General features: G+C 54.5%; 2 protein-coding genes across 2 annotated transcripts; one reads left to right on the forward strand and one right to left on the reverse strand.

The window, feature by feature from the left end:
* Positions 1-2,685: 2,685 nt before the first annotated feature.
* LOC138837663 (glycogenin-1) lies at positions 2,686-24,372 on the reverse strand. The gene is made up of 8 exons (XM_070036619.1): positions 24,256-24,372; positions 22,547-22,682; positions 20,892-21,066; positions 19,276-19,438; positions 9,564-9,690; positions 5,246-5,469; positions 3,745-3,794; positions 2,686-3,486 (listed from the first exon to the last, which is right to left on the reverse strand). The coding sequence occupies exons 1-8, from the start codon at positions 24,260-24,262 to the stop codon at positions 3,313-3,315; spliced, it is 1,056 nt and encodes a 351-aa protein (XP_069892720.1). The 5' UTR covers positions 24,263-24,372; the 3' UTR covers positions 2,686-3,312.
* LOC138837675 (basic proline-rich protein-like) lies at positions 24,261-25,288 on the forward strand. The gene is made up of 2 exons (XM_070036625.1): positions 24,261-24,289; positions 24,376-25,288. Exons 1-2 carry the CDS (start codon positions 24,261-24,263, stop codon positions 25,286-25,288), a joined length of 942 nt encoding a protein of 313 aa, XP_069892726.1.
* Positions 25,289-27,362: the final 2,074 nt, after the last annotated feature.

Here is a 27,362-nt window from a genome sequence, read left to right on the forward strand (position 1 = left end):
AATCAGTGGTTTCTTGAGGGGACTTTTTTTTAAGCGCAGAAACTAAGTACTATAATAAGAGATGCTTTCTAGCTTGATGACACCGACTTCAGAACACCTTCAATGTTACTTCCAACGGTAGAGAAAGGTAAGAGATTGGAGGCACACAGGTGGGTCTCCCATGGTGGGTCCCGCCCGAGCCCTGCTGCCCAAGAGCATGGTGGGCAATGCAGCAAAACCCTCAGGTGCTTTCCCCAGAGGCAGAGGGGTGTTCTTGTTGTTAAGTCAAGACCAAGACCTTTCTGCAGGGTGAGGAGTATAGCTTGGGATGATCTAGCATGAGAAGCCCCAGGGAAGGTCTTTCCCTTGTAGGTCCAGCATTGCACAAAAACTCAGATCAGTTTCATTGGAGTGCCATGTGTGTTCTATGGATACTGGTACTCCAGTGAGATTAAGGATAAACAGGCGTTAAGGAAAACCCCCCATAATCTACTCTGCTTGGTTACAAAGGTCATCCCATTGACACCAGTGTGTTTTTAAACACATTCATAAGTTTGGCGAGTCATCTAAATACCTTTTGTTTTTGTACAGTTAAGTGCTGTTAAATAGAAATTTCAGTTTATCTTAAAATATATAAACCACTGGAATGAAAACTTCACTTTACGCTATGCTGTTAATTGTTTTATTGCATAGAATAATAGCTTTAGAAATGAAATACATTGGGAACATTGTAATCTCAATTGTGGTTCAAACTGAATTTTGTGGTTTAAACTGGATTTTGTTTTAAAGTCAATAAAAACTTCAAAAAATTACAAGTTTCTTTGGAGCCATAATTTAATGTCTGTTTTCTGTTTAAACACAGTAAAAGAGAATCTCTCATTAAATCCCATTTCTTTGAAGTTGTTTATATTACATAAGTTTTAACTGGAGCACACAAAAAGTACTGTGAGAATAATTTGCTCAGTCAACTTTTATTTTTATCAGTTTAACAGATTGAAATTCTTGTTCAAAAATTATCGTATGTATTTAGTTTAAAATTCCATGAATAAAAACACTGGTTTCAGTTAATTTACTCGTGTGTAAGAAAAAAAGAGGGTAATCCCCTGTACAAATAGCATGCTTACGTCACCGTTGAGCACAGCTGTGGGCCCAGGCCACGCTCACACTTCAGCCTCCTTTCATTCACAGCACTTACCACGTTCTCTTCTGTAGCATCTGGGCAAGATTCATTGAACATGTGAGGACAGACTTAATGTTTGGCTCCTAATAAATACCTTTTTATTTTTAGTACACTGACTCTTAAAACGCATTTGCAAAATACAGGCATAGAGGTTGTAAAGTAGGCATGCACTAATTTATGTATTATAGACTTGGATCATCCAGCATGTTACCAACACCCAGGTGGATGGGTCTGACCTTCATGTGGGCAAGTTTGTCTTGGGGCCGAAGGCTGCTGGGCCCACCAGTGTTGGCAGCAGACAGAGAAGGAGAGGTAATTATTTATCACAGTGGAGTCTTAACATGGAGATACAGCCTGTTTATCTACCTTACTCAGTAAGACTGATGGTCTTGGCTACCTGGGAAGGACATCCTTGACACAGATGGAAGGAAAGCAAGCTCAGCCCCGTTCAGAAACTTCCCAGCCACATAGCTTAGACATCATATGCTACTTTCTGTGACAAACATCACTTTCTTCTAAAAGCTAATGGCCTTCACCAAATACTTTTGTAAAAGATAGAAATTATGTAAACTTTTACAGCCAGTTTCTTCTGCTGTGTTAAGGATAGGCAACAAAAAGTAGTAGATAGAACACAAAACAGTGTTTTGCCTGGCTTGGGTGCTTTTATGTCTGGTTTATATCAAAACTGGATCTTAGCTTTTCTAATACTCGTAATGCATATGCCATGGCCACAGAAGGGAGGTGGTGGTGTTTGTCTGAAGCTCTGAGTGCTAAGTGTCCCGAGGGAGGGAGGGCTCTGTGCAGGCACCTGACACATGGAGGCACTTAAAAGCTTTGGTAAGTGTTTCAAGTACTTGAAGATCACTGCAACTTGTTCTCTACCAGTCCAAAGTGGCTGTGGTAGCCTGGAGGGTCATTTTTCATTTCCTGTCTTACAGTTGTAAACACGCTCAGGGGCTTCCTTGAGCTCGTGGTGGTCTGCCTCCAGGGTGGCTTCTAGGCCATCCTTGTCCACCAGGTGCCCTTCCGCCACCACACAGGAGTAAGCTGGATGGAGACGGAGGAGGCGCCTCCACTCAAACCTCAGCTCGCTCTTCCACTCAGAAGTTTTGTTCTCTCCTTTTCAGTTACTTCCGATGTCAGTTTTGAAGGTGTTTTGGGCCAGTCCTTTCCCTAGCTTGCCGTCCCTTGCAACCTAACATCATCTGTAAACTTGCTAACTGTTTACTTGAGATAAGAACTCTAGAAGGCATTGGTGCTGATTCTGATGTTCTGAAAGGTGACTGACTGACAGCCTGACAGTTTTCAGGTTGCAGTATTCTAACTGAGTAACTCCTGGGTGGGTGACAGACTAGTTTCATCTCACTTTGCTCTCTCCATTCACCATGTGGAGAACATTAGATAGAAATCTCCTAGGTAGCATGATCCCCGTGTCAAGCTTTACACCCTGACCGATTACAAATCATTTAACATGACCTGTTCATGTTCAAGCATGAAGTGGGGAATACTGAATTAAACCACCAAGATACCATGGTAAGTCTTTATTTTTCATATAGGATGCTACTGCAGGGAGCCATCAGAACACACTACTATTCCAAATACACAGAACTGAGCACAAGCTTTTCCACATGCTGCCTTGAGGTGCAGGGAATACTGATGCACCGTTCGTGGGTAGTCTTGTGTAAGACTCACTTGGCAGTGCCACTAAAGGCAGTTCCAAAAGGCAGGTCCCCAGAAGCGAAGGTGTAAGCAAGTGAGAGGTGGGCCATGTGAGAGGAGAGCGTGGAGCCCGGATCTGAAACACGGTAGAGTTCAATCTAGCCATCGTAACAGTGTGACACTGCGTCTCCTTCACCCAGTACCACAGTCAGCATGGCAAGAGTTCCCGAACCGCGAGCTAAACAAGAGAAAGCCGATGTGTACAGCAAGTCTAAGAGCTGCACGCCCTCAAAGCATGAGATGATGGAGACGCTGCGCTGCCTAGCTCCTCACCACTTCTGCCCAGTTCTCACCTGCTTGGTGCAAAACCCTTCATCTAGTAAGTGCAAGCCTCCACAACTGTAACAGACTTCTCGCAACCCAGCTCTAGATACTACGGGCCTTGTCAGAAACAAGTGCCTGAGACGGGCTGTCCACAGAGAACGGCGGTGCCTCTACTGGAGGTAGGTGTCAAGTTTCCTCTGGATGTTATCGAAGGAGTCCACTCCCAAGTAATCGGCTTGGCCCTGTTCCCACCGCTCCTTCCGCTCTTCGGAGGACACGAAGGGCTGGGGTGCGGCGGGGCTCTCCCCGAGGGACAGGTGTGAGACGGCTCCGGAGACCTGCTCCTAGAAGAAGACGTCATGAGAGACGTTGAGAGCTGGGAACGAGACCGTGCGAGAGAAAGCAGCCAACTGAAAAAGGTGAGAAGAGTCAGGGTGGACTGTCATGCAGAGTGGCAACACGAAAATAATTACAGAACACACGGGGAAGGACACAAAAATACAAGGGTCGCATGGCGGTTCCTCCTGACAAAATGAAGACTTCTCGACTCAGTGGAGACATAGGGACAACAGTAACTGGGGTAATGTTTAAGTTCTGCATACCTTTCTACAGAAGCCACAAGAGAAAGCCAGTGAATAGGCCAATCTGAGAGCTGCAAACAGTTCATTGGAGAGCGTTAAGACGGGCGGGCAAGGGAATGAACACAAGCCTGGTGGTAGATAGATTCGCAGTCTGGGCAGGCTTGGAAAGGTTGAGAACTTAAAGCGATACCTCAGGTGCTAAGGACCTGCCCAGAAGGCTGCAACACCTAGGTAAGTTGCTGCGCTGAAAGAAGGAAAGTGGGGTGACTTCCGGACTTAGGCGCTAGAAGGGGTGAAGGATAAACACTGGCACTGGCTGTTCTAACGGAGAACATGGGGAGCACACTTGGAATGCCTGTCTGTTGGTCTGTCTCCATGGAGGTCTCCATGGCTGAGCAGCACAGGAGGGGCTGCCCAGACTCAGGCTGCCTTTCACCCCATCTGCAACACGAATCGTCCTCTGTCACCCCGCCCAGGGCCTGGGAGCTACAGCAAAGCTCCCAGGCTAGATTCTGGGCGTCTGTGCCTAGGTCGGCATTTCAAGCATAATCTCCCTCGCCCATCACAAACAGCGCTGCCATCCACACAGACCTCAGGCAGGCCCCACCTTGAATTTTCATAAGGACTGCAGTCTTTCTGACCTGGATTTGAGTCCAGGTTCTCCTCTTTCGGGGAGATGGGAGGGGGACAGCCCATACTGGATGGATGGAGTGGTGGTAGGGTTAGGTGAGCGGGGCTCAGTTACTGAGCGCCTTGCTCCAGGTGCTGGGCAAGTGTGACGCTATGACCTGCATGCAACAGTGAAGTAAGAAGGTGGAGCAAGTTCTTCCTCTCCTCTCAAGTCTCCATTTTGTACAAATGGTAGCAAGTTACATGAGGACGATATCTGCGGTAGAAAAGGGAAGGATCTCTGGTCACTGTGGCCAGGGAGGTAACTGATTCCAGTTCGCCCGTGTCATTCTGTTCTCCGTGTCTTAGTGTCAGATCACATTCCTGCTCCTCTTCCAAGCCATCCATAGAAGAAGCTGCCTCAGAAAACATGCTCACGACAGACAGTCGCTACTGTGGACCTCCCTGAGAGAACGCCAAGACCCGGCAGTAGCGCAGGAGACTGACGCTGGACCGCCACACCATCCTAAGAATCCACCGTGTGTTCACACTGCTGTGGTTTTCACCCCACACACGCTTCTCTAAGCGGTTCCTACAGTGTTGAATGGGGACCTCCCTGCTTTCCTGCTCACCCAGGACTTTGTACGTGCCAGGCAGGCACTTGACCACCGAGTGGCCGGCCCAGCCTGGACGCTGACTGCTTTGGGGATCATTTCAGAATCTCTGTGGACAGTGAGCAGGGAAATGCACAGTTGCAGCATGTGAGTGTGTAGAAACCCACAGAAGCCCCTCTCCATGCCCCCAGACCTAGAGAAGTTTTCCACACAGCACACTTCCGTGCTGGCACTGCTCTACCACCCTTTCAGAAGTGCAGCGCTAGCTTTTCAGGAACGCCGAGAGGACAAAGTAGGACCTACCACACTCAGGTATGAGCCCGGGCCATGGGTCAGACCGAAGGTTTGTAGCAGAGGGGCGATGGAGGTGGTGAAGAGCCCCCACCACAGGCCGAGCAACTCCGGGTGAGTCATAGGGGTGTCGTGGGACACGCTTTTGACACTTTTGGTTTGGGGGTCATAAGTGTAATTCCATGGCTTCACACGTCCCAGGAAATGCACAACCTTGGCACTGGCGCCAAACCTGTGGAGAGACGTGGAGGAAACGGTTGGAGGTGTGGATGCTGGCGTGGGCGGCACCCCACCTGGCAGCGGTGGGAAGGAAGCGGCTTCGCTGTAACCATGGGAGTGGCTTTCTAAATGATTCAGCCTGCTAAAGACCCTGTGTCAAAGCAGCAGCCAAGGCAGGAACGGTGCAGCCACTCGGAAAAAGCTCAAGCGGGCCAGAACTCCTGTCCCTAAATGTCTGCCTCCATGGTGTAGAAAGCCTGTCCCTAAGACAAACCTGCCATAGTCAGCACAGTGGCAATGCTAATGAACATAAACCAAAACTGGGATGTCGTGTGAGCATCATTCCTTTCTCTCCTGCTCTCCTGACATCCCACAAATGGAAGCTGTGGGGGGTAAGGCTTAGGTGAGCTGAGACCAGGCTGTTAGAATGTGCCAGGTGCAGGGTAGTGTCGCGCGCTCTCCCTCAGTTTACCTCCACAACTGAGGAAAGCAAGGCATGAAGCTGAGCGGTACAGAGGGCTGCCCGCCCGTGGGTGACGCCCAGCCGGAGCCTCGCTGTGAGTGAGACACTTCCAGAATTGTCATTTGTTCATCCACGAGGCCGTGCCCACCCACAAACAGTGAATCTGAAAGGAGAGAAGCCAGTGCACCAAGCTCAGCCAAGAACCCAGACCAAGCAGCAAGCAGCAGGGAAGAAGGCGCGAGGCAAGACAGCTGGGCCAGGCAGCTGGACCCACCGTGCGGGCGAGGCCGGGGCTCCCACCCGCACCCAGCACCGCCCGCCTGCCCTCCTTGACGGGCACAGTCTACCATCCCAGTCGACTCACTACTCATGCCTGAACACCTAATACCCACAGAGACGTGAAGCCCAGGAAACGAGAAGTTACTTCATGCTTAACCTATTTTAGGGGCTGGCAATGATTCTCAATGGTAGAGCACTGGCCTAGCATGTGAACAAGGGGAGGGGAGGAGAGGGAAAGGAGAGGTGGAGGGGGGGGAGAGGAGGAGAGGATAAAAGAAAAAAGGAACGGAAAGAGAGGGGAAAAGAAGAAAATTAAGGAAAATAGAAAAAAAGCAGGAGGGGGAGGAGAGGAGCAAAAGAACATTCTATGCTACATGCAACGGGGGCACACCTCACAGAAGGGCGCGGGACCCTCTCGGGTGGTGTGTGTCCCCAGAAGGCGGCACGCAGGTGGGGCTGGGAGGCAGGGAGCTGAGCTGCGGGCCGAGGCAGGGAGCTGAACTGCGGGCCGAGGCAGGGAGCTGAACTGCGGGCCGAGGCAGGCGGGGGGGGGGGGGGGGGGGGGGAGAGGGGCAGGTGGCCCCACTGAGAGGAGCGGAGCCCATTTCCTGATTCATACCCAACTGCCAGCCAGGAAGGAAAACGAGATGCAGGGCCTCTCCCAATTGTCTCTAAAGACCCGCGGCCATTCATTCTGCCCCAGCACGGGGATGGGTCTCAGCTTGCACACATCTCTTAAAATAAATGTTCTAATTTTAACTTGCTAGAATCTGGAAAGAGCCGTCCAGATCACAAGACATGGTTTGAACCTGACCCAGCACTGAGACTGCTTATGTGAGCCGTGAAAATAAATCCCAGTGACCCTATGTTACCAAAAGATGAGACAGAATTTTCCTGAGTGGCTTAGCAGCTGGGAAACGCGTGTGTACTGCAGGGAAGGGAGGAGGAGCTGGACTGTGGCGCGCACAGCGTCCCCATTCTCCCAGGAAGCATGGCTTGGGGAAAGCATCTTTGTGAGGAGGGCCATGGGGCGGGGGGTGGGGGGACACGGGGGCAGGGGAGGGGTGCAGCAGCGTGGGAGAAGCTCCCACCCCTAGGCCGAGCCCCTTCCAGCTGCTCTGCATGTGCTCTCTGGAGAGCCCTGGAAGTGAGAGCTACTCAAGCCCAGACCCTCTACACACACTGGGGCCTGGCCGGCCACGTGCACGGCCTGGTGCTGGCCTCTCCCTAGACTCTGTGCCACGCTGCCCCGGCGGCACCGTCTCTCCTGCCGGCTGTGCTTCCGGTGTCCCCCACACTGCGTGCCTCCGACCCCTGTGCCGTCCTCGACCCGGAGCCCCGAGGCCCCTCCTCTCCCACCGCACCCTCTGCACCTCGATCCCACCCACGTGAGAACCCACAGCCGCTTTCCCCACGCACCCCCCACGCTGCATGCCCTTCCGGCCCTACATGGCCATCCATATTCTTGGCCTCCACTGTCAGACACACTTGGACAGGCTCCCAAGGGCTTTCTCCAGACTTCTCTTCCCAAGGCCACTGGTGAGGAAGGAGAAGAGCTGGGGAAGGGGAGGAGAGCGGGGGGAATGCGGCCTGGCTCTGTGCAGTCCGGGAGAGCTGACCGAGGAGGGCAGATGCAGGGTGGGGAGCCAGCCTCACCCCTGCCGCCCGCCGGTGGGGTCGCCTGGCCAGTGGGCCTGGTCATCACCTAAACATGGCAAAGCCACACACCGGAGACTTCCCAGACGAGCACCCCTGCTACGTTCTAGGGAGAAGCCATTTTCATCCTCTGGATCTCAACCTCTTTCTGGGAAGTTCACATAGAGGATTAAAACAACCGAGTTCTTGAGAGACAGGACTAAGATTCCAAGTTTCCTCCCCTTCCCCCCCCCCAAGCTAAGTCCACCCCACTGGCTTCTTGTTCAGCCTTACAATAAAAGAAACACAAGACCAACTTCTCCCAAAAGGCAGAGTGCTCCGTGCTGGTAATAAGGTGGGCAGTCCATGGAGGTAAACTGAGTCACGGGGAGATGAGACCCATTGTGTCTGGCAGCTAGCACCTGCCCCGGATGCAGGGCGTCTGCCTCGCACAGCTCCCTGTTACTACTTCAGCCGAGGGGCCAGGCCCCTGTGGTGTCTTGGAACCGACGACAACAAACCAGGTCTGCAGACGCCTCTCCCGGGCTCTGGGGAGTGCGTCCTCCACTTGCTTCAGGATGTGGTGGCATGGCTCAGGGTTTGCCCCTTGAGCATGAAGGCAGGCCATGGGGGGCAGACCCTCACAGTCCTTATCTGGGGGTGCTGGGGGAGGCCTGTCCCCCAAAGGGACCACACAGGAAGTCGTTCTGCTGCGAGGAGCAGCCTGCTTATGAGCATGGGCGGGCATGCCCTGAGAGCTCTGGGTCAGGAAACGGGAGGACAGAATGCCCGGGCACACAAAGCAGAGACGGGAGCCAGCCCAGCAGAGGGCGGCCCTGCTCCACCTGACAGAGAAGTCTGAATCATCTCCTCAGATCCCCATGCATGAGTCAGAACTAAAGAACAGGCCTGGGCCCCGGGGAACGTAAACACCGCCGTACCCTGGCGAAGGCTGACAGCGAGAACACCACGGCACCTGTCCCTCAGGGACCTGTGCCTGTTCACTGCACCCTCCGACGGCCCTGAGAGGGTCCTGATTCCCTCCTCAGTCTGCACCCGCAAAGTGAGGCAGGGCCAAGCCACGCAGCAGGAAAGGCCGGTGGGGGGCTCCTGCCTGTGGGCTCCAGTGCCCTCAGCTGGGCGGGGGTGACCCCTCCCCTCCGAGCCCCCCGGCCCCCTCCGGCCCTGCGCACCCAGGATGATGTGGAACCACCGTGCTAGTCCCCAGCCAGCAAGTGGCCATCCACAAGGTGGCCTGAGTGTCTCCAGAGCTCTGACCTGTCAGCCGCACCACTGAGTCCTGCTGACCCCTGGGTGTCGGGAGGGACACCCCTGTGAGGGTAACGACGCCCAGCCCAGCCGGGGAGCAGGGGGGAGGGAGGCGCGCACCCCCAGCGGGTCTGTCTGTCCAGCCGGGGAGCAGGGGGGAGGGAGGCGCGCACCCCCAGCGGGTCTGTCTGTCCAGCCGGGGGAGCAGGGGGGAGGGAGGCGTGAACCCCAGCAGGTCTGTCTGCCTTCTTGACCGTGTGTATATGACTGGGAGAGGGCCACACCCGGCCTTGGATGAGCCCCGTCCTCCACCGCACGCCGGGGCCCAGGGGCTCACCCCACGCACAGCCAGCAAGATCAGCTCCTCCGAACTGCACCCTGCATCGTACCAGACAAAAGCTCAACTTCACTTCCCTCAGAAAGATGAGAGGTGCCCCAGGGCATCATGCGCACACACTCACGCTTTAAACGCCGGGAGGTAGGAGTAGATGGAGATGCTACTCATGTTATAAATGAAGGGCAGGTGTTTTCTGATATCTGTCGTGGCCCAGCTGCTAAAAAAGGTGTTGAGTAAGCCCTGGTCCCCACCTGAAAGAGAGAGAAAAGAGCATGGTTAGTGGACCCCAAGCAGCTCACAAGCTTCACAGGAGTATGGAACCGGATCTTCAAAATACACACTGATTAGGGCTGGGAAGGTGGCTCAGTGGTAGAGCGCTCGCCTTGCATGCATGAGGCCCTGGGTTTGATTTCTCAGCACCACATAAGCAGAAAAAGCTGGAAGTGGCGCTGTGGCTCAAGTGGTAGAACGCTAACCTTGAGCTGAAGAGCTGAGGGACAGCGCCCAGGCCCAGAGTTCAGGCCCCACAACCGACAAAACAACAAAAAATACAGTTTCAAGGTCCCATGTCACCCTTATAAAAGATGGTTTGGGGAGTGGCCATTCCCCAGTTCATATAATTCAACTAGTACTTACTGAGCAGCTACTATGTGACCAGACACCAGACCTGGGGCTCTAGGGCTGATAAGAACAAGAGGTGGGTATCCTCTGCACAAGGGCGCAGGGTGGGGTGGGAGGGGAATCGGGGAGTGTGTGTGGGGTGGGGGGGCAGGGGAATCGGGGAGTGTGTGTGGGGTGGCAGGGGACTCAGGGAGGGCATGGGGGCCGTGGGGGGTGTGCAGGGCCTTCCAGGCACGTGTGGGCCCAGCTCAGAAAGGAGTAGGCTTCCACAGGACCCTACGTTTAATTTCAACCATGACTTGAGGGCTACAGAGAGGCACCAGATGAACAAGGGCAGGGCGGGGGACCAGGCAGGGAGGGGGACCGGGTGGGGCTGGGGACAGGGCAGGGTGGGGATGGTGGCAGAGCAAAGCAGCCCTTGGGGCCAGCCCGACCTGCACAGGAGCAGGAGGCTTTGGAGAGACACCAAGGCGTCCGGGGTGAGGGCACCCAGAGTGGGGGCCAACGGAATGAGCATGGTGACTGCACCTGCTGACCGGCAACACGGGAGTTCCCCTCCACTTCTCCTGGTATTGTTTTCTTGATTGAAAACTACAGGGGTGAGAAGGAGGGCCGTCCTGAGACTTTCTCTCCAAGCACAATGCGCTTCTATATGCGCTTCTACTCATATTACAAATCCTGGTGCTACCAAAAACCACGGGGAGCCAAGAGCCCAATAAACGCCACACACCCAAGGCCCAAGTTAAGAGGCCAGGCACCAGCAGCCTGCTGTGGGTGTCATCTGGGAGGCTCCCGTCCAGGCCCAGCTCCTGTCTAAGAGGGGGCCTCCATCCCAACTTTGGAGTTTTATTGTGAGCTTGCTTCCTTATGTTACTCCATGTACTGTGTATCTGCAGACAACAGCAGTAGCTTTTCCTAGTTTGACTTTATGAAACTGGGCACTATGCTCACTTGTTTGGCGTTTGGTCTTGGAGACAGGCTTTCACTTATGTGGCCTAGACTGGCCTCCAACTCAGAATCCTCGGGCCTACACCTCCCAAGTGCTGGGATTACAGGTGTGGATCGCCACACCACACCACAGCTGGTTCCTTTGCCTGGTGCTTTTTTTCCCCTTTCTCCTTCATTCACGGCACATTATAAATCCTTTAGAAATGGAATAATCCCACTCAAAATGACTGGCTCTTGGACTCTCATTCCACAGAGGCCTGCACGGCCAGCCTGACTTCCAGACCCAGCCTTCCTATGCCTGGGAGCTGGAGCTCGGGCTGCTGATGCCCGCGCCTCTGCTGGCACCTCTGCCACAGAGGGCCATGTCCGCTCGGCTCGGGCTCCCGCACACAGCAGCCCTGTGTGGGGTGCCAGTGGTGAGCAGGAATGGGAGGGAAGGCAGCAATGTGGTGTGGCCAGCCTACCGTGCCACTGGGCACTGCCCGGACCCCCCTTCCCCCTCCCCCCCGCCCCAGCAAGAACACAGCTCAGTGGGCAGCACAGGCCAGGGCCATGGTCACGGAAGGGACCTCAAGGGGTCACCATGAGCGCACACTATGAATGACAACAGGGCTAAATACCACCGAGAGCTTTGTGTCTTGTTAGGTAAAGCCTTAGTTCTGCAGCCTAGAGAGTCTAGCTATCATTTCCTGAATGCACAGCTAAACATTTCAAGGTCGCTCAAATGTTTAAACACCACCAGAAAGATCAATGTGTGGCATGAGCAATACCCTCTCCTTTAACTACAGTGCAAAACAGAAGGAGCCTGTCACAAGTCCTAAAAAGATCCCCTGGAAGACAGATGACTTTCCACTACCAAAGCCACTGGACTTCCGTCCAGTCACCTCAGACTTGGGGCAGCTTTCCTTCATCTGGCATTTAATTCCAGTCATCTCAGAAGTGCAAACACGGTTATCAGCCAGCAGCAGGGAGCCAGCAGCAGCCCAGGGGAGAAAGGAGAGGGAGCAGGCCGGCACACCTGCGCCTGTTTTGTGGACAAAAGCAAATATCAGACTCTGCCATCCTTCTGCCAGGCACTGGGCAAGTAGCAAGCTCACAACCACATGGTTATTTTTTTTTTTTTGGGTCCGGACATGGGGCCTGAACTCTGGGCCTGGGCGCTGTCCCTCAGCTCTTCAGCTCAAGGCTAGCACTCTACCACTTGAGCCACAGAGCCACTCCGGCTTTTTTCTTTTTGCTTATGTGGTGCTAAGGAATCGAACCCAGGGCCTCAGGCATGCAAGGCAAGCGCTCTACCACTGAGCCACCTTCCCAGCCCCAACACATGGTTATTTTCTAGCTCTTCTGAGCAGGGTCAGGAGCCTGGGCACAGAACATAGCATCATCAGAAAGTGTGTCCAGTGGTTTTCACAAGACCGTAATGCTCCGTCTCATAAATGTGTGCATGTGTTCATCACTGTGTAGCTTGTAAGCTCACCAGACTCTGTTGGCTGGTGGCTGGTCAGTGTGGGTGGGTGGGTGGGGACATTCAGCTCCAGCTTAAACTTGAATCCCACTCTTTCTGCAACCAGGATGCCCCTGACCTCTGCTGCTAGGAGCAGCCCAGTCTCCAGGAGGAGGGGCATGAGGTGGGAGCATTCACTTTGGCAGAAACGGAAGATGGTGTTTCTACAAAATCAGAATCCATTTAACTTGTTTGCCTATGAAAACTTGAGACGGTCTGGTCTAGAGCGTTTTGGACAAGGACTCTTTCTAAATTAATTATAACAGAGGATGCTGCATACAAAAATATCATTTCAAACTATGCACTGGCGGTTCACGTCTAGAATCCTAGGGAGCTGGGATCAAAGCCAACCAGGATGCACACGAGCCCCCTTCCCAACCCCTAGGTTACCTGGGAGCTGAGACAGAAGTCAGCCAGGACATACACACGAGTGCCCTTCTCAGCCGCCAGTGCATGTGGTAGTGCAGGCCTGACACCCAGCTGCCCAGGCAGACATCAGGATTAAGTTTCAGGTCAGCCTAGGCAAAAATTCTGGGACACACTATCTTAACAAAAACTGGGCATGATAGCACTTATCTGTCTGCAGAGCTACTGCTGGCAGCCACTAGTGTGTGGATTGCAGTCCAGGCAGGCAGGGGGATCTTGGCCCAAAAGTAACCAGTGGGGAAAAAACATTACTACCACAAAAAAGTCATTTCTATAGGAAATGACTACAGTTTGCCATAGTTTCAATTCTCATCCAGTAAAAGGGCAGAGAGGGGAAGAGCAAAGCATTTCTTCCTTTGCTTGCTTTTTAACTATTATCAAGCTACAGACAAGTGCTGAAACCCACTTCCCACAATGCACTCTAGCAGACATCACTCTGAAACCCACTTTGCACAATGCACCCTGGCCGACATCACTCTGAAACCCACTTTGCACAATGCACCCTGGCAGACATCACTCTGAAACCCACTTCCCACAATGCACCCTGGCAGACATCACTCTGAAACCCACTTCCCACAATGCACCCTGGCAGACATCACTCTGAAACCCACTTCCCACAATGCATCCTGGCTGACATCACTCTGAAACCCACTTCCCACAATGTATCCTGGCCGACATCACTCTGAAACCCACTTTGCACAATGCACCCTGGCCGACATCACTCTGAAACCCACTTTCCACAATGCACCCTGGCTGACATCACTCTGAAACCCACTTTCCACAATGCACCCTGGCCGACAACTGTGCGGCCTATAGGGAACATGCTGATGACCACCAGGTAACAGCTTAGGGAGGCCTAGCTCCGGGGCTGGGGATCATCCTGGGGTTTACGCAGGATCAGTGGATTAACCGGAGCTTAGCAAGATCCAGGCCTTACCCTTCCCCCATCCCTGCTTCTCAATGGCCATAACCCACTGATTTACTGTTGTGAGAAGAACTGATTTATTTCACCACGTTATGCCATACCTTCTCTTTCCCACATTTAAAGAGCGATTCTTGGCAGGTAAACTACTGCAAGCATGCCAGGAAACACTAATTTTAAACTAGAACGTTACTTTCTCAGTGTCAGGCAGATCTTCCTGACCCAGACGATCTCAGCACTCTGAATCTGTACTAACTGAGAGGAGGCTACCTGCACAATCAGCTATTAAATGTCTTTCAGGTCTCAAAGAGCATAAGTTTCCAGCGGCAGGGATAAAAATCTGCATTATTTACATCTATTCTAGGCCCTTAAACTCAGTGTCTTTGCTCAGCCTGGAGGCTAAAATGACTTGAAACAATAAGTAGGTCTGCTACCAAAAGGCAGGCCAGAGAAATCTCTCAAGAAAACTCCTAGATCGCATAAGATTCGGCACAGCTACTGACTGTGCTGATTTAGCATGGCAAGGTGCCTTCAGACATTGTGGAGGACAGGGAGCAGAGATGAAAGATCCCAGCCTCTGTTTTTTCCTCTGTGAGATGAGCTGCTGTGTCTGCTCAGAGAACTGAATTTAAAGTAATTAATCCATAATAAAGCCAAATTGACAGGGATCTTCCTCCACTGAGATTTACTGTAAAGAATGCTGCAAGGTAGGAACACACACACACACACACACACACACACACACACACACACACACACACACACACACACACACACACACACACACACACACACACACACACAGCCTTTAGCCACAGAGTTTAAAGAGACTCCAGCTCCCCATGTGGCTTTGCTCCAGGACATGAGGAAAACCACCATCCTAACGCTGACAACGATGGGTTCCCAGTGGTAGTTAAACAGGCCATCAGTAAATACTGGTCACAGAATGCATGGCTTCCTCACGGGGCTGTTGAGGAATGAATGAAAACGTCAAAGGCTGCACGGGAGCCTGCACACACGCACACACACACGTGTCACATGGTGGTCCCTCCCGCCTCATCTCTCTCTCCCACAGCTGGGATCTCTGAGAGCTGCGATGCTAAAGAAAATGGAGAGCTAGGTTCAAAAAGACTCCTGGGTACCATGAGGTAAAAAACTCTCTGTGGGTTCACTTACTTTGCCACTGCATGTAACGCACAGTTTCTACTTTCTCATAGGTAGTGTATCAACGATCAGTTAAGGATAGGAATCAAGGCAGCTGACACAACACTCTGCGGGCAGCAAGAACCTCTCGTGTGGCAGCTGGCCAAGGACCACCCCAGGAGGAGGAGGCAGGGCAGAACCCACCACCCTGGGATTTCACGCACTCTTGAATATTTGTGAGCAAGGTGGCTCAGACCGGACCAGGGCTAGCTCCATTTTGGAGGAAGGCATAGCACAGAGTCTCATTAACTACAAAGATGACAAAGGTGGCTCTGGCTCAATCTCAAACTTTCATAAAGTTTAGCACCATATCTTGTTCTGTAAAACATCATCTACAACATTAAAAAGGTCAGGCATGGTGGCTTCTACCTGCTATCTTAGCAACTTAAGAGACAGAGATCGGAGGGAGTGTGCTTTGAAGCAAGTCCAGGCAAAAGGTCAGTGAGACCCTACCTCAATCAGCAAGCAGGGCGAGCCACGGTGACATGCATCTGTAGCCTGGCTAGATGGAAGGGCATAGATAGACAGGGAGATCTTGGTCCAAGGCCAGACTCAGGCAAAACATGAGACTCTGTCTGAAAAATAACTAACACAGAGGGCAGGGGGCTTGCTCAAGAGGTAAAGCAAGTGCCCAACAGGTGTAAGGCTCTGACTTTGAACTGTAATTCAGCCAAAACAACAACAAAACATTATCACACTCTATTCCAAGGAACCACTAATTGTTCAGAAATTGGAACATGAAGATTACACATTCTGCTTAAGTTAAAACAAACCTAAGCTGGGCGCTGGTGGCCCATGCCTGTCATCCTAGCTACTCAGGAGGCTGAGATCTGAGGATCACAGTTCAAAACCAGCCCGGGCAGGAAAGTCTGTGAGACTCTAGGTCCAATAAACCACCAGAAAACCAGAATTGGCGCTGTGCTCAAGTTATAGAGCACTAGCCTTGAGCTGAAGAGCTGAGGGACAGCGTCAAGGCCCAGAGTTGAAGCTCCACAACTGACAACGCCATCCCCCCCCCCCAAATAAACCAAACCTATTTTCTACCTTTTCCAAAAACACAAGTATAGACTAAAATTCCAGTACACCAATAAAAAGCACATATTATTTAGGTTACAGTAAATAAAACAAGTGCCAAGATTCCAAAGAGGTCAGAAAGGATGGGCTTGCACACACACAGGAGAGATGGAATGATGATGACAGAGTTTCTAAGCACTAAGCTCCCGTCTTCTTTGTTTCAGACACTTTAGATTCACACAAGGAAGGAAAATAAAACTCATTTGCATCCAGATCAGTTCTTCAAAATCAAAGAATCAAGCACACCAGCTTCGTTTCTCTTGAGGACGTACAGGAGGTGAACCTGTGTCTAGCACCCACAATATCAGGACTCAGTTTCCTGTCAGGGAGAACAAGACTGGAGCCTTCTCTGCTTCTTACAAAGTGCTGGTGGCTCAGTCCCACAAAATGCTAGTCTAGTAGAGACTACACAATAGTTCAACCGGGTTCAACTTTCGGGAAATGGAGCTTCAGTGATGAAGACACTTTTGAGATAACAGAGCGATAATGAAAAGTTACAGAACAGTAGAGAGACTGGATGCAGCACCTCCTGTAGGGAGAACAAGATGCCAGCCATGAATGGGCAGTGTCATCACTGTTCTAAGTCCTCGCTCTGGACTCTCGGGAAGGAGTGCAGCATGCATGGCCATAGGAGGGGCACTGCCGGGGCCACAGGCAGTGGCCGGGGAGGAGGCTGGAGGGGCTGAGGATGAGAAGAATGACAGCCACATTCCTTTGCAGAAGGGCTCTGACCACAGTCACAGAGCTCAGCCGGAAGCAGCCAGAGGGGCTTGTCAGCATTCACCAGTCCCAGCCCATCACCGGGCTCCACCACGTCCAGTTAAACGTGAGTTTCAGTACTAGTTGGTGACACACACTCCTGGGTCTGGAGAGAGCTTTCTTTGCTATCTGTGACTCCCCTGCACACCACAATTTTCACCAGGAGCCTCTGGCTTCTTCTCTGAATTTGGAGAGTTGACAACTCCCTGTGGGTTCTCGTCTGCAGGACTGTGGGCCTGACTCTCCACTAAGCATTCCTGTTAACTGAGCAAGTGCAATCCCTGGTGGGGAGCAGAGCCAAGGGAAGGGTGGCGCGAGAGTGAGGGAGGTGAGGGTGAGGAAGGAAGGTGAGCTGGAGGCTCTGCAGCTGGGTGAGGCGGGCCAGCAGGCTTAGGCCCTCCCGGTGCTTCCCCTTTCTGGTGGAAAGTAGGAAGGGTTTCCTCACCCAGCCTGTGTACCAGCCGATCCACCAGCTTGGCCAGTACCTGTGGACGGACACCAGAACACGGCGGACAGACAGGCTGAACTCCCAGCTTTGAGTGCCAGACTCCACAACTCTAGCCTGAGCTGCTCAGCTGCACATGGCTGTCTTCGCGTCTGGGCTGGACGCAGGATTCTCCCTATGTGATGACAGTCATGTTCTGGGTGGGTGGCGGTAGTCAGGTCTATTTTAGAATGTGAGCACTGGAGCTGGGCGCAGTTACAATGGGTGCCTGGCAGGTCACATTTGCTTCCTTCATACAGGAGGAGAGGAAAGCCACTCCGAGCAGACAAACAGTGGACTTTGGCTAAATGTTCTTTCTCTTCCCTTTCTGCAGAGGTAACTGTCACAGTGCAAGCAGCAGTGAACTTGAACTTGAGCGCACAGCTTTCAGCTGAACTTGAGTTCACACACAACGTTCATTCCTTTCTATGAAAGGAAATCAGCAGAAACTCAAGACGTGAAAAGGGCAAAAATGCACTTTTTGGCCAATATTAATGTTCAATGTATTATTTGTTTACTTAAGTTGCTTAAAACAAGACTGTATGTCTTGTGAGATAGAGTGTGTGTTCTGGCCTGGAGATTCCTGCTGTGTTTACAGAATCAATTAGTTGTATAAGGATTCCATTCTGCATGTCCATGATGTGCATACAGTGTATGTCCTCTACCCCAATCCTTCCTGTCTCCCTACCAAACAGAGGGAGCCCCAGCATTCTGACAGGTGGAGCTGAGGGCTCTCTATGGAGGGAGCTGTCCTTTCTGCTGGCCAGATGTTAACAGTTGAGATAATAAAAATGTCTCCAGGCCAGGTTTGGTAGCACACAGTGGTAGTCTCATCACTTGAGGACTGAGAAAGAAGGATGGAGAGTATGAGGCCAGCCTGAGCTACACAGCCAGACCCTGTCACAACAGAGGAACAAACATGCCAACAAGCAGGCCTGCCAACAGCCACTGACGTTGCCAACTGTCCTTTTGGGGGAGTGAATTGCTGCTGGTTGAAAGCTACTGGCTTAGACTGTAAACTAGCCAAACAGCAACACAAGACTGAGACAAAGTTCCTTATACTTTGTAAGGAAGTTTCAGAAAGTAGCGAATCCCAGACCCTGGCCAACTGACCACACCAAACCCAATTTCCACCAACAGCAAACCATCTATCACAGATCCATGCACCCGTGTGTGTGTGTGTGTGTGTGTGTGTGTGTGTGTGTGTGTGTGTGTGTGTGTGTGTGTGTGTGTGTGTGTGTGTGTGTGTGTGTGTGTGTGTGTGTGTGTGTGTGTGCACTGGTACTGGGGCTTGTACTCAGGACTTGGGTACTGCTACCCGTGTGTGTGTGTGTGTGTGTTGTGTGTGTGTGTGTGTGTGTGTGTGTATGCACTGGTACTAGGGCTTGTACTCAGGACTTGGGTACTGTCCCTGAGCTTTTTCACTCAAGGCTAGTGCTCTACCACTTAAGTTTTACCTCCACTTCTGACTTTTTGCTAGGTAATTTTGAGATAACAGTCTCATGGATTTTCCTGTGCAGGCTGGCTTTGATCCCCAAAGTCAGTCCTCAGATATCAGCCTCCGGAGTAGCCAGGATTACAGGCATGAGCCACCAGTACCCAGACCTTTTTTTTCCTTTTGAATAATCATTGTAATTACCATACTCTTTAAAGATGGAAAAACCACTTAAAGCGAGCCTATAAGATTATTTGAGTCAGCACTGATCTTATGTTCTATAGGGAAAGAAAAGGTGCATGTACATACACATAGGCACAGGCACGCATGCGTGTGTGAGCACACGCACACACACACACTTTAAAATGCTTGCTCCATCTCTTGTACATGATGTAATGACACCTCTGAGAAGAGCCGCTCTTAGAAAGGACGACGGGACAGGCAGACCATGGATACATACCATCAAAACTGCCCTGCTCAGCGGCCAGCTGCAGCAGCTGGCTGTAGGTCTCAGCCGAGGGCTGATAGACGAAGACCCCGGAGTTGAAGCAGTCAGGCCATCCCGGGTCTGGTGCTGCTGACAATTCTTCTCTCTCGAAGAGATCGTCGATATTTGCTAAGACCTGATGCAGAGGGGAGAGAGGCATTGTTGGGACTGCTCTTGGCAAACCCTCTTGCAGTTTTCACTCAGTACCCAGGACAGTCATGGATGGGGTACTGTCCCTCTCCACCTGACCCTTCTACGGCAAGTCACGGCAGTCAGGACGCTGGTGAGTCTCGCCAAGCATCTCAAGGGCCTAGAGGTGTGCCAGCAGGCGTGGGTGCCTGCGCGTTCTCTCGCAAGCCACACTCACCAGTGTGTCTGCGTCCATGAACACACATTTGGAGTACTGTGTGAGGGGCCAGCAGGCGTGGGTGCCTGCGCGTTCTCTCGCAAGCCACACTCACCAGTGTGTCTGCGTCCATGAACACACATTTGGAGTACTGTGTGAGGGGCCAGCAGGCGTGGGTGCCTGCGCGTTCTCTCGCAAGCCACACTCACCAGTGTGTCTGCGTCCATGAACACACATTTGGAGAACTGTGTGAGGGGCCAGCAGGCGTGGATGGCTGCGCGTTCTCTCGCAAGCCACACTCACCAGTGTGTCTGCGTCCATGAACACACATTTGGAGAACTGTGTGAGGGACCAGCAGGCGTGGATGGCTGCGCGTTCTCTCGCAAGCCACACTCACCAGTGTGTCTGCGTCCATGAACACACATTTGGAGAACTGTGTGAGGGACCAGCAGGCGTGGATGGCTGCGCGTTCTCTCGCAAGCCACACTCACCAGTGTGTCTGCGTCCATGAACACACATTTGGAGAACTGTGTGAGGGACCAGCAGGCGTGGGTGCCTGAGCGTTCTCTCGCAAGCCACACTCACCAGTGTGTCTGCGTCCATGAACACACATTTGGAGAACTGTGTGAGGGACCAGCAGGCGTGGGTGCCTGCGCGTTCTCTCGCAAGCCACACTCACCAGTGTGTCTGCGTCCATGAACACACATTTGGAGTACTGTGTGAGGGACCAGCAGGCGTGGGTGCCTGCGCGTTCTCTCGCAAGCCACACTCACCAGTGTGTCTGCGTCCATGAACACACATTTGGAGTACTGTGTGAGGGACCAGCAGGCGTGGGTGCCTGCGCGTTCTCTCGCAAGCCACACTCACCAGTGTGTCTGCGTCCATGAACACACATTTGGAGTACTGTGTGAGGGACCAGCAGGCGTGGGTGCCTGCGCGTTCTCTCGCAAGCCACACTCACCAGTGTGTCTGCGTCCATGAACACACATTTGGAGTACTGTGTGAGGGGCCAGCAGGCGTGGGTGCCTGCGCGTTCTCTCGCAAGCCACACTCACCAGTGTGTCTGCGTCCATGAACACACATTTGGAGTACTGTGTGAGGGACCAGCAGGCGTGGGTGCCTGCGCGTTCTCTCGCAAGCCACACTCACCAGTGTGTCTGCGTCCATGAACACACATTTGGAGTACTGTGTGAGGGGCCAGCAGGCGTGGGTGCCTGCGCGTTCTCTCGCAAGCCACACTCACCAGTGTGTCTGCGTCCATGAACACACATTTGGAGTACTGTGTGAGGGACCAGCAGTGCAGCTTCGTCAGCGTGACTCCCAGCTCAGGCCGCTTCATTAAGGTCAGGTGTGCAGAATCACCGCTGTCTAAGACATCTACCGTGAGGACTTCGTCGAAGACCGTCTCTAGGGCTTTCCTGCCAAAATAAAATCATGGTCCTCAGATCTCAGTCTCCCAGCTAGTGTGGTTTGCAGGTGTGAGCCACTGGCACCCGGGGGACAGCACATCTTTGTACAATGATATTTTGTGCAACGATGCATTTGACAATTATATGTTACTAGATTCTGGCTTACCACTGCGTATTTTAGCTAATGATGCTGGGTAATATTGCCTGTAACACGCACAATGAGGCCTAGAACTAATGATTCTGGCTAAGGTAACTGACTGAGAGTTGACTGAACCTTTGCATCCCAGGAACAACGAAGGAGCGTGGCTTTCTGGTCTCTGTTGTTCTGGGGTGACACGTAGCCCGTGGGCATAATGAGAAACTCACTTTGGTCTGTGGGCTCCCACACTTCTCCATGCCCAGCATTAACTGCGTTTTTACTTTAGGAAGCTTCTATGAGAGGTCAGTATGCAGGGCTTGGGTAAGGCACTAATCTTAGCACAAGTGGCCTGTGGTAGGTTGATACAAGGAAGGGTCCGGCTTCCGATTTACATTCACACCAACAGACTCAGGCTCGTGCTAACATGTTTTTTCTTTTTAATGTAAGGGGGTTCTGAATTCCTATGAAGAGCAGAAAATGGTAAAAATAAACAGAACAAAAAGCTGCTGATGTGTACAGAAATTTTTCAGTTAGTTATTAGCCTTAGAAACTAGGTGGGTTCATTCATATGTCCCAATTTTTTGTGGGGATGGGGCAATACTGGGGTTTGAACTCAGGATGCTGGCCTTGCTAGGCAGGTGCTCTTACTACTGAGCCATGCCTCCAGCCCTGATTTGTGCTTGCTATTTGAGATAGAGTCTTGCTTCCTGCCCAGGCATGCCTAGTACGATCCTCTTACATTTGGCTCTCTGGTAGCTAGGAAAACAGGCATATTTCACCACATCCAGCTTTTCCTTGAGAAGGCATCTCATGAACTTTTGTCTTTCGGGACCAGCCCTGCATGTGATCCCAGCAATCTTAGCCTATCAGTAGTTAGGATTCCAGGGGTAAGCCACAGATTCTCTGGTCATACCACAAATTTTAATCCCAACAAAGCAAAGTGAACTACCTCAGACTGGAGGCGGGCTCAAATAGTACAGCAAGTACCAGGCCCAGAGTTCCAATCCCAATTAATAATAATAATAAAAGTAAACTAACTCAACCACAAGTACTTGGTGTCATACTGTGCTTCCCTTAGCAAAACCACTGGCTCAAAGAGGCCTTAGTGAAGACTATGTTGCAGGTTAGCAGTTACACCAGAAAGGCGGGCTAAGCAGGGAGCATATGAACCCAAGACCTGCTAGCTGAGGTCAGCAGCTGAGGTCAGACACGCCTCTGGAGGGAGGAGCATGTCCCCAGACACTGGAACCCTACTCAGCAACTCTCATCTTTCTCTACACCCAGGTCAACTTCTAACCAGAAACAGAAGGGAGTCAGCACTGAAGGGCAGGCAGCCAGGGGGGTGCTCACCTCATGGCGTCTGAGACCTGGGGGGTGCTCAGCACGACCAGCTTCCTGGTGGTCCCCTGCTGCTTGAGGGAGCAGCCCAGGACCAGGGCACCTTTGGCATAGGCGTCGTTTGTGGTCAGTGTCACAAAGGCCTGATCTTAACACAGAGAAAAACACACTCAGTACAGCCTTGGTGCTGGGCAAAGGTGGAATCAGCTCCTGGGAGATCAATTCACTACGTCAGTAAAGGCAGGGAAAAACCCCGAGTAGTCATTTCAGGAATGGTTCAGTAAAGCTGGTACCACTGGCTCACATCTATAATCCTCTCGGGTGAGATGAGAAGGCTCATTTCCCAAAGATCACGGTTTAAAGCTGGGGTGGGGGGGGGGAAGGGAGGGCAGAAGAACCTGCTAGATTCCATCTCCATTTCCAAAATGACCAGCAAGAGAACAGGCGGGGAGGCATGGCTCAAATGGTAGAACACCAGCCAAGCAAGCAAGCTGAATGAATGGTTCAAGACCACAGTTCAGCAGGGTTGCCTAACACCTTCCTAGAGGATGATCAGATCCAGCCTAGACACGGTGAGTTAGCACACCAAATCGCAGCTTAGCACCCGGGGTGGGGCGTGGGGGGGTGAATTTGGGGCAATTAACAGGTGATCACAGGAGATTAAGAACTACTTTCCCCTCCCCTTGCAGGGCTGGGGGTGTCTGGGGCCTGCGGAATCCTTTGGTCCACACACATGCTTGGTGTCGGCTGTTCCCAGGGGCGGCCGGCGCTGATGACATTCTAAATGCTCGAAGGGCCCCGGGTGGGGAAAGGGCCCCCACTCCGGGGGGGGGGGTCTTTTCACTCATCCACAAATCCAGCTGTCTGTCGGAGCACAGGTCCGTTCCTGGGCCGGTTGCACGACTCAGGCCCTTCACCTGACTCTTCCCTCTCTCTGGAACCGAGTTCCCGGCCCCACCGCACGAGCGAGCTCCGAGAGCTCCTGGGGAGGCCTTCCCGGCTTGCACCGGGTTCAGAGACCGCCCGTCCTTCCTTCGAGGACGGGTCAGACAGACAGACAGACGGGGGACACACACCGACCTCCAGAAACGCCTCTCAGGAACCCAGGGCCAACATGGATTCGTCTTCCTGCTCAAGGAACGTGGGCCCTGCGGCCCGGTCCTCCGGGGACACCCGGGTGCACGGGTCACCCCGGGGCGCGGCTTTCCTCACACCAGAGGCGGCGGCTGCGGCCCGGGGAACCCGGGGCCCCGGACGCGGCGCCGGCGCCGTTTTTCTCCCCGTGCGCTCGCCATCCGCCCCCCCCGCCCCCGTCCACGGTGACAGCTGTCACTCAACGCCCAGGCCCGGCCCCGCTGCTCCGGTCCCGCACCCGGGGGCCGCGCCCTCCCGCGCCCTCCCGCGCCCCCGCCGCCACCTGCGCTTCCGGCAGCCGACGGCCGCGGCCCGGGGACGCGGAGGGCGCAGCGCCGGGCGGGGCCGCGGTCCGCGGCCTAAAAATAGGCTGGGGGCGGCGGCCAGGGCCGGCGGCGGGCGGGGCTGCGGGCCCCGGGGCCGCGGCCTGCCTCCCGGGGCCGCGGCGGGAGCTCGGGGGTCCCGCGGAAGGGGGTCTCGGGGGCGCCCGGAACCCCGCCCGGCCGGCCCCGCGGTCTGCAGCGCGCCGGGCGCCCCGGCCGGGCCGGGCGCGGGTCCCGGGCCGGGGAGGCGGGGAGGGCGCGTACCTGCCATGGCGGGCGCCGCGGGCCGGCGAGGCCGGTGCGTCCCTCCGTCCGCCTCTCCGAGCGCCCCTCGGTCCCGGCGTCCCGCGTCCGGACACCCGGGCCTCGCTCTGCGGCGGTCAGGCGGCAGCGCGCCCGGCGCCGCCCCCTGCGCTCTTATAGCGGCCGTCACGTGGACGCGCGTCGGGCCCCGCCCCCTCCCCGGCCCCGCCCCTCCCCGCCGGGCCCCGCCCCTCGTCGGGCCCCGCCCCCGCCCGCCGGGCCCCGCCCCTCCCCGGGCCCCGCCCCCTCCCGCCCGGATCGCGCCTCAGCTTACCGCCCGGCCCGGCGCCGGCTCCACGGGGCCACCTGCCGGGAAGCGCGGGCCGCTGACCCCGGGGCCGGTGAGTGCATCCGCAAGGCGCCCGACTGGGACCTCAGGACCCCGGACTGGAACCCCGGGACCCCTGACTGGACTCCGGGACCCCTGACTGAGACCCCGGGACCCCTGACTGAGACCCCAGGACCCCTGACTGGAACCCCAGGACCCCTGACTGGAACCCCGGGACCCCTGACTGGAACCCCGGGACCCCTGACTGAGACCCCGGGACCCCTGACTGAGACCCCGGGACCCCTGACTGAGACCCCGGGACCCCTGACTGAGACCCCGGGACCCCTGACTGGAACCCCGGGACCCCTGACTGAGACCCCGGGACCCCTGACTGGAACCCCGGGACCCCTGACTGAGACCCCGGGACCCCTGACTGGAACCCCGGGACCCCTGACTGGGACCCCGGGACCCCTGACTGAGACCCCGGGACCCCTGACTGAGACCCCGGGACCCCTGACTGAGACCCCGGGACCCCTGACTGAGACCCCGGGACCCCTGACTGGAACCCCGGGACCCCTGACTGAGACCCCGGGACCCCTGACTGAGACCCCGGGACCCCTGACTGAGACCCCGGGACCCCTGACTGGAACCCCGGGACCCTTGACTGGGACTTCGGGACCCCTGACTGGAACCTCGGGAGCCCTGACTGGACCCCAGGACCCCTGACTGGGACCCCGGGACCCCTGACTGGACTCCGGGATCCCTGACTGGAACCCCGGGACCCCTGACTGAGACCCCGGGACCCCTGACTGAGACCCCGGGACCCCTGACTGGGACCCCGGGACCCCTGACTGAGACCCCGGGACCCCTGACTGGAACCCCGAGACCCTTGACTGGGACTTCGGGACCCCTGACTGGACCCCAGGACCCCTGACTGAGACCCCGGGACCCCTGACTGGGACCTCGGGACCCCTGACTGAGACCCCGGGACCCCTGACTGGGACCCCGGGACCCCTGACTGGACCTCGGGACCCCTGACTGGGACCTCGGGACCCCTGACTGAGACCCCAGGACCCCTGACTGAGACCCCAGGACCCCTGACTGGGACCCCGGGACCCCTGACTGGAACCTCGGGACCCCTGACTGAGACCCCGGGACCCCTGACTGGAACCTCGGGAGCCCTGACTGAGACCCCGGGACCCCTGACTGGAACCCCGGGACCCCTGACTGAGACCCCAGGACCCCTGACTGAGACCCCGGGACCCCTGACTGGGACCCCAGGACCCTTGACTGGGACCCCGGGACCCCTGACTGGGACCCCGGGACCCTTGACTGGGACTTCGGGACCCCTGACTGGACTCCAGGACCCCTGACTGGACTCCGGGACCCCTGACTGGGACCTCGGGACCCCTGACTGAGACCCCAGGACCCCTGACTGGGACCTCGGGACCCCTGACTGAGACCCCAGGACCCCTGACTGGGACCCCGGGACCCTTGACTGGGACTTCGGGACCCCTGACTGGACCCCAGGACCCCTGACTGGACTCCGGGACCCCTGACTGGAACCTCAGGAGCCCTTACTGGGACCCTGGGACCTCTGACTGGACCCCAGGAGCCCTGACTGGACTCCAGGACCCTTACTAGACCCCGGGACCCCTGACTGGACCCCGGACCTCCTGACTGGACTCTGGGACCCCTGACTGCACCCTGGGACACCTGACTGGACTCCCAGGACCCCTGACTGGAACCCCAGGACCCCTGACTGGATTCCCAGACCACTGACTAGACCCCAGGACCTCTGACTGGACCCTAGGACCCCTGACTGAACCCTGGGACCCCTGAATAGACTCTAGGACCCCTGACTGGAACCTCAGGACCCCTGACTGTACTCCATGACCCCTGACTGGGACCCTGGGACCCCTGACTGGACCCCGGGACCCCTGACTGGACCCCGGGGGCCACCAGCCCAGGACCCCTGACTGAGACCCTGGGGCCCTGACTGAGACCCCTGGGACTCCTCTCTGGGACCCCCGGGGACCACTACCCGGAACCCTGTCCCCAGACCCAAAGGAGAACCTATGGAGCAGCCGAGGTAGGAACCTGCAACCCCAGCCCTCAGCCCAGACTCGGGTTGCAATCCATCATGTGAGCTGCTTCAGTTCTATGTTCTGTTCTAACCTCAAATCCACCTCTGGAATCTTTCCTTGTGCACCGACGATGGCTTTAACCTATACACATTCTGGATATTTACTGAATATTTAGATTCTAGTCCTGTCAGTATTAATTAGATATTTAAATGCTCCTTTGGATCCTCCTACCAACTCAATGGGGCGGGAAATGGAGGCATGGAGAAGTTAAATTGTTGTGTGTGTGTGTGTGTGTGTGTGTGTGTGTGTGTGTACAGGTACTCGCATGTACCTAGGGCTTAAACTCCAGACCTGAGTGCTGTTCCTTAGCTTTTTTCACTCAATGCTGACACTCTACCACTTGAGCCACACCTCCACTTCTGGCTTTTTGGTAGTTAATTGGAGATAAGAGTCTCATGAACTTTCTTGCCTGGGCTGGCTTTTAACCCCAGTCCTCAGATCTCAGCCTCCTGAGCAGCTAGGATTACAGGTGTGAGCCACAGTGCCCTACTGAAATTACTTTTGAATGGTCGGGGAGGATTGGCTTTGAACTTCTTACCCTGGGAGCTCAGGCACAGTACTCCCTACAGGAAGTGAGGGGTGGTGACGCCAGTTAGGTAATACCGCTGTTTTGGTTAATCTGTTTCACAAATCTTGAAATGGTCCATTGGTCA

The sequence above is a fragment of the Dipodomys merriami genome, unplaced genomic scaffold, assembly GCF_024711535.1.
Source record: "Dipodomys merriami isolate MVZ:Mamm:240054 unplaced genomic scaffold, mDipMer1.0.p SCAF_273, whole genome shotgun sequence".
Taxonomy (NCBI): Eukaryota; Metazoa; Chordata; class Mammalia; order Rodentia; family Heteromyidae; genus Dipodomys; species Dipodomys merriami.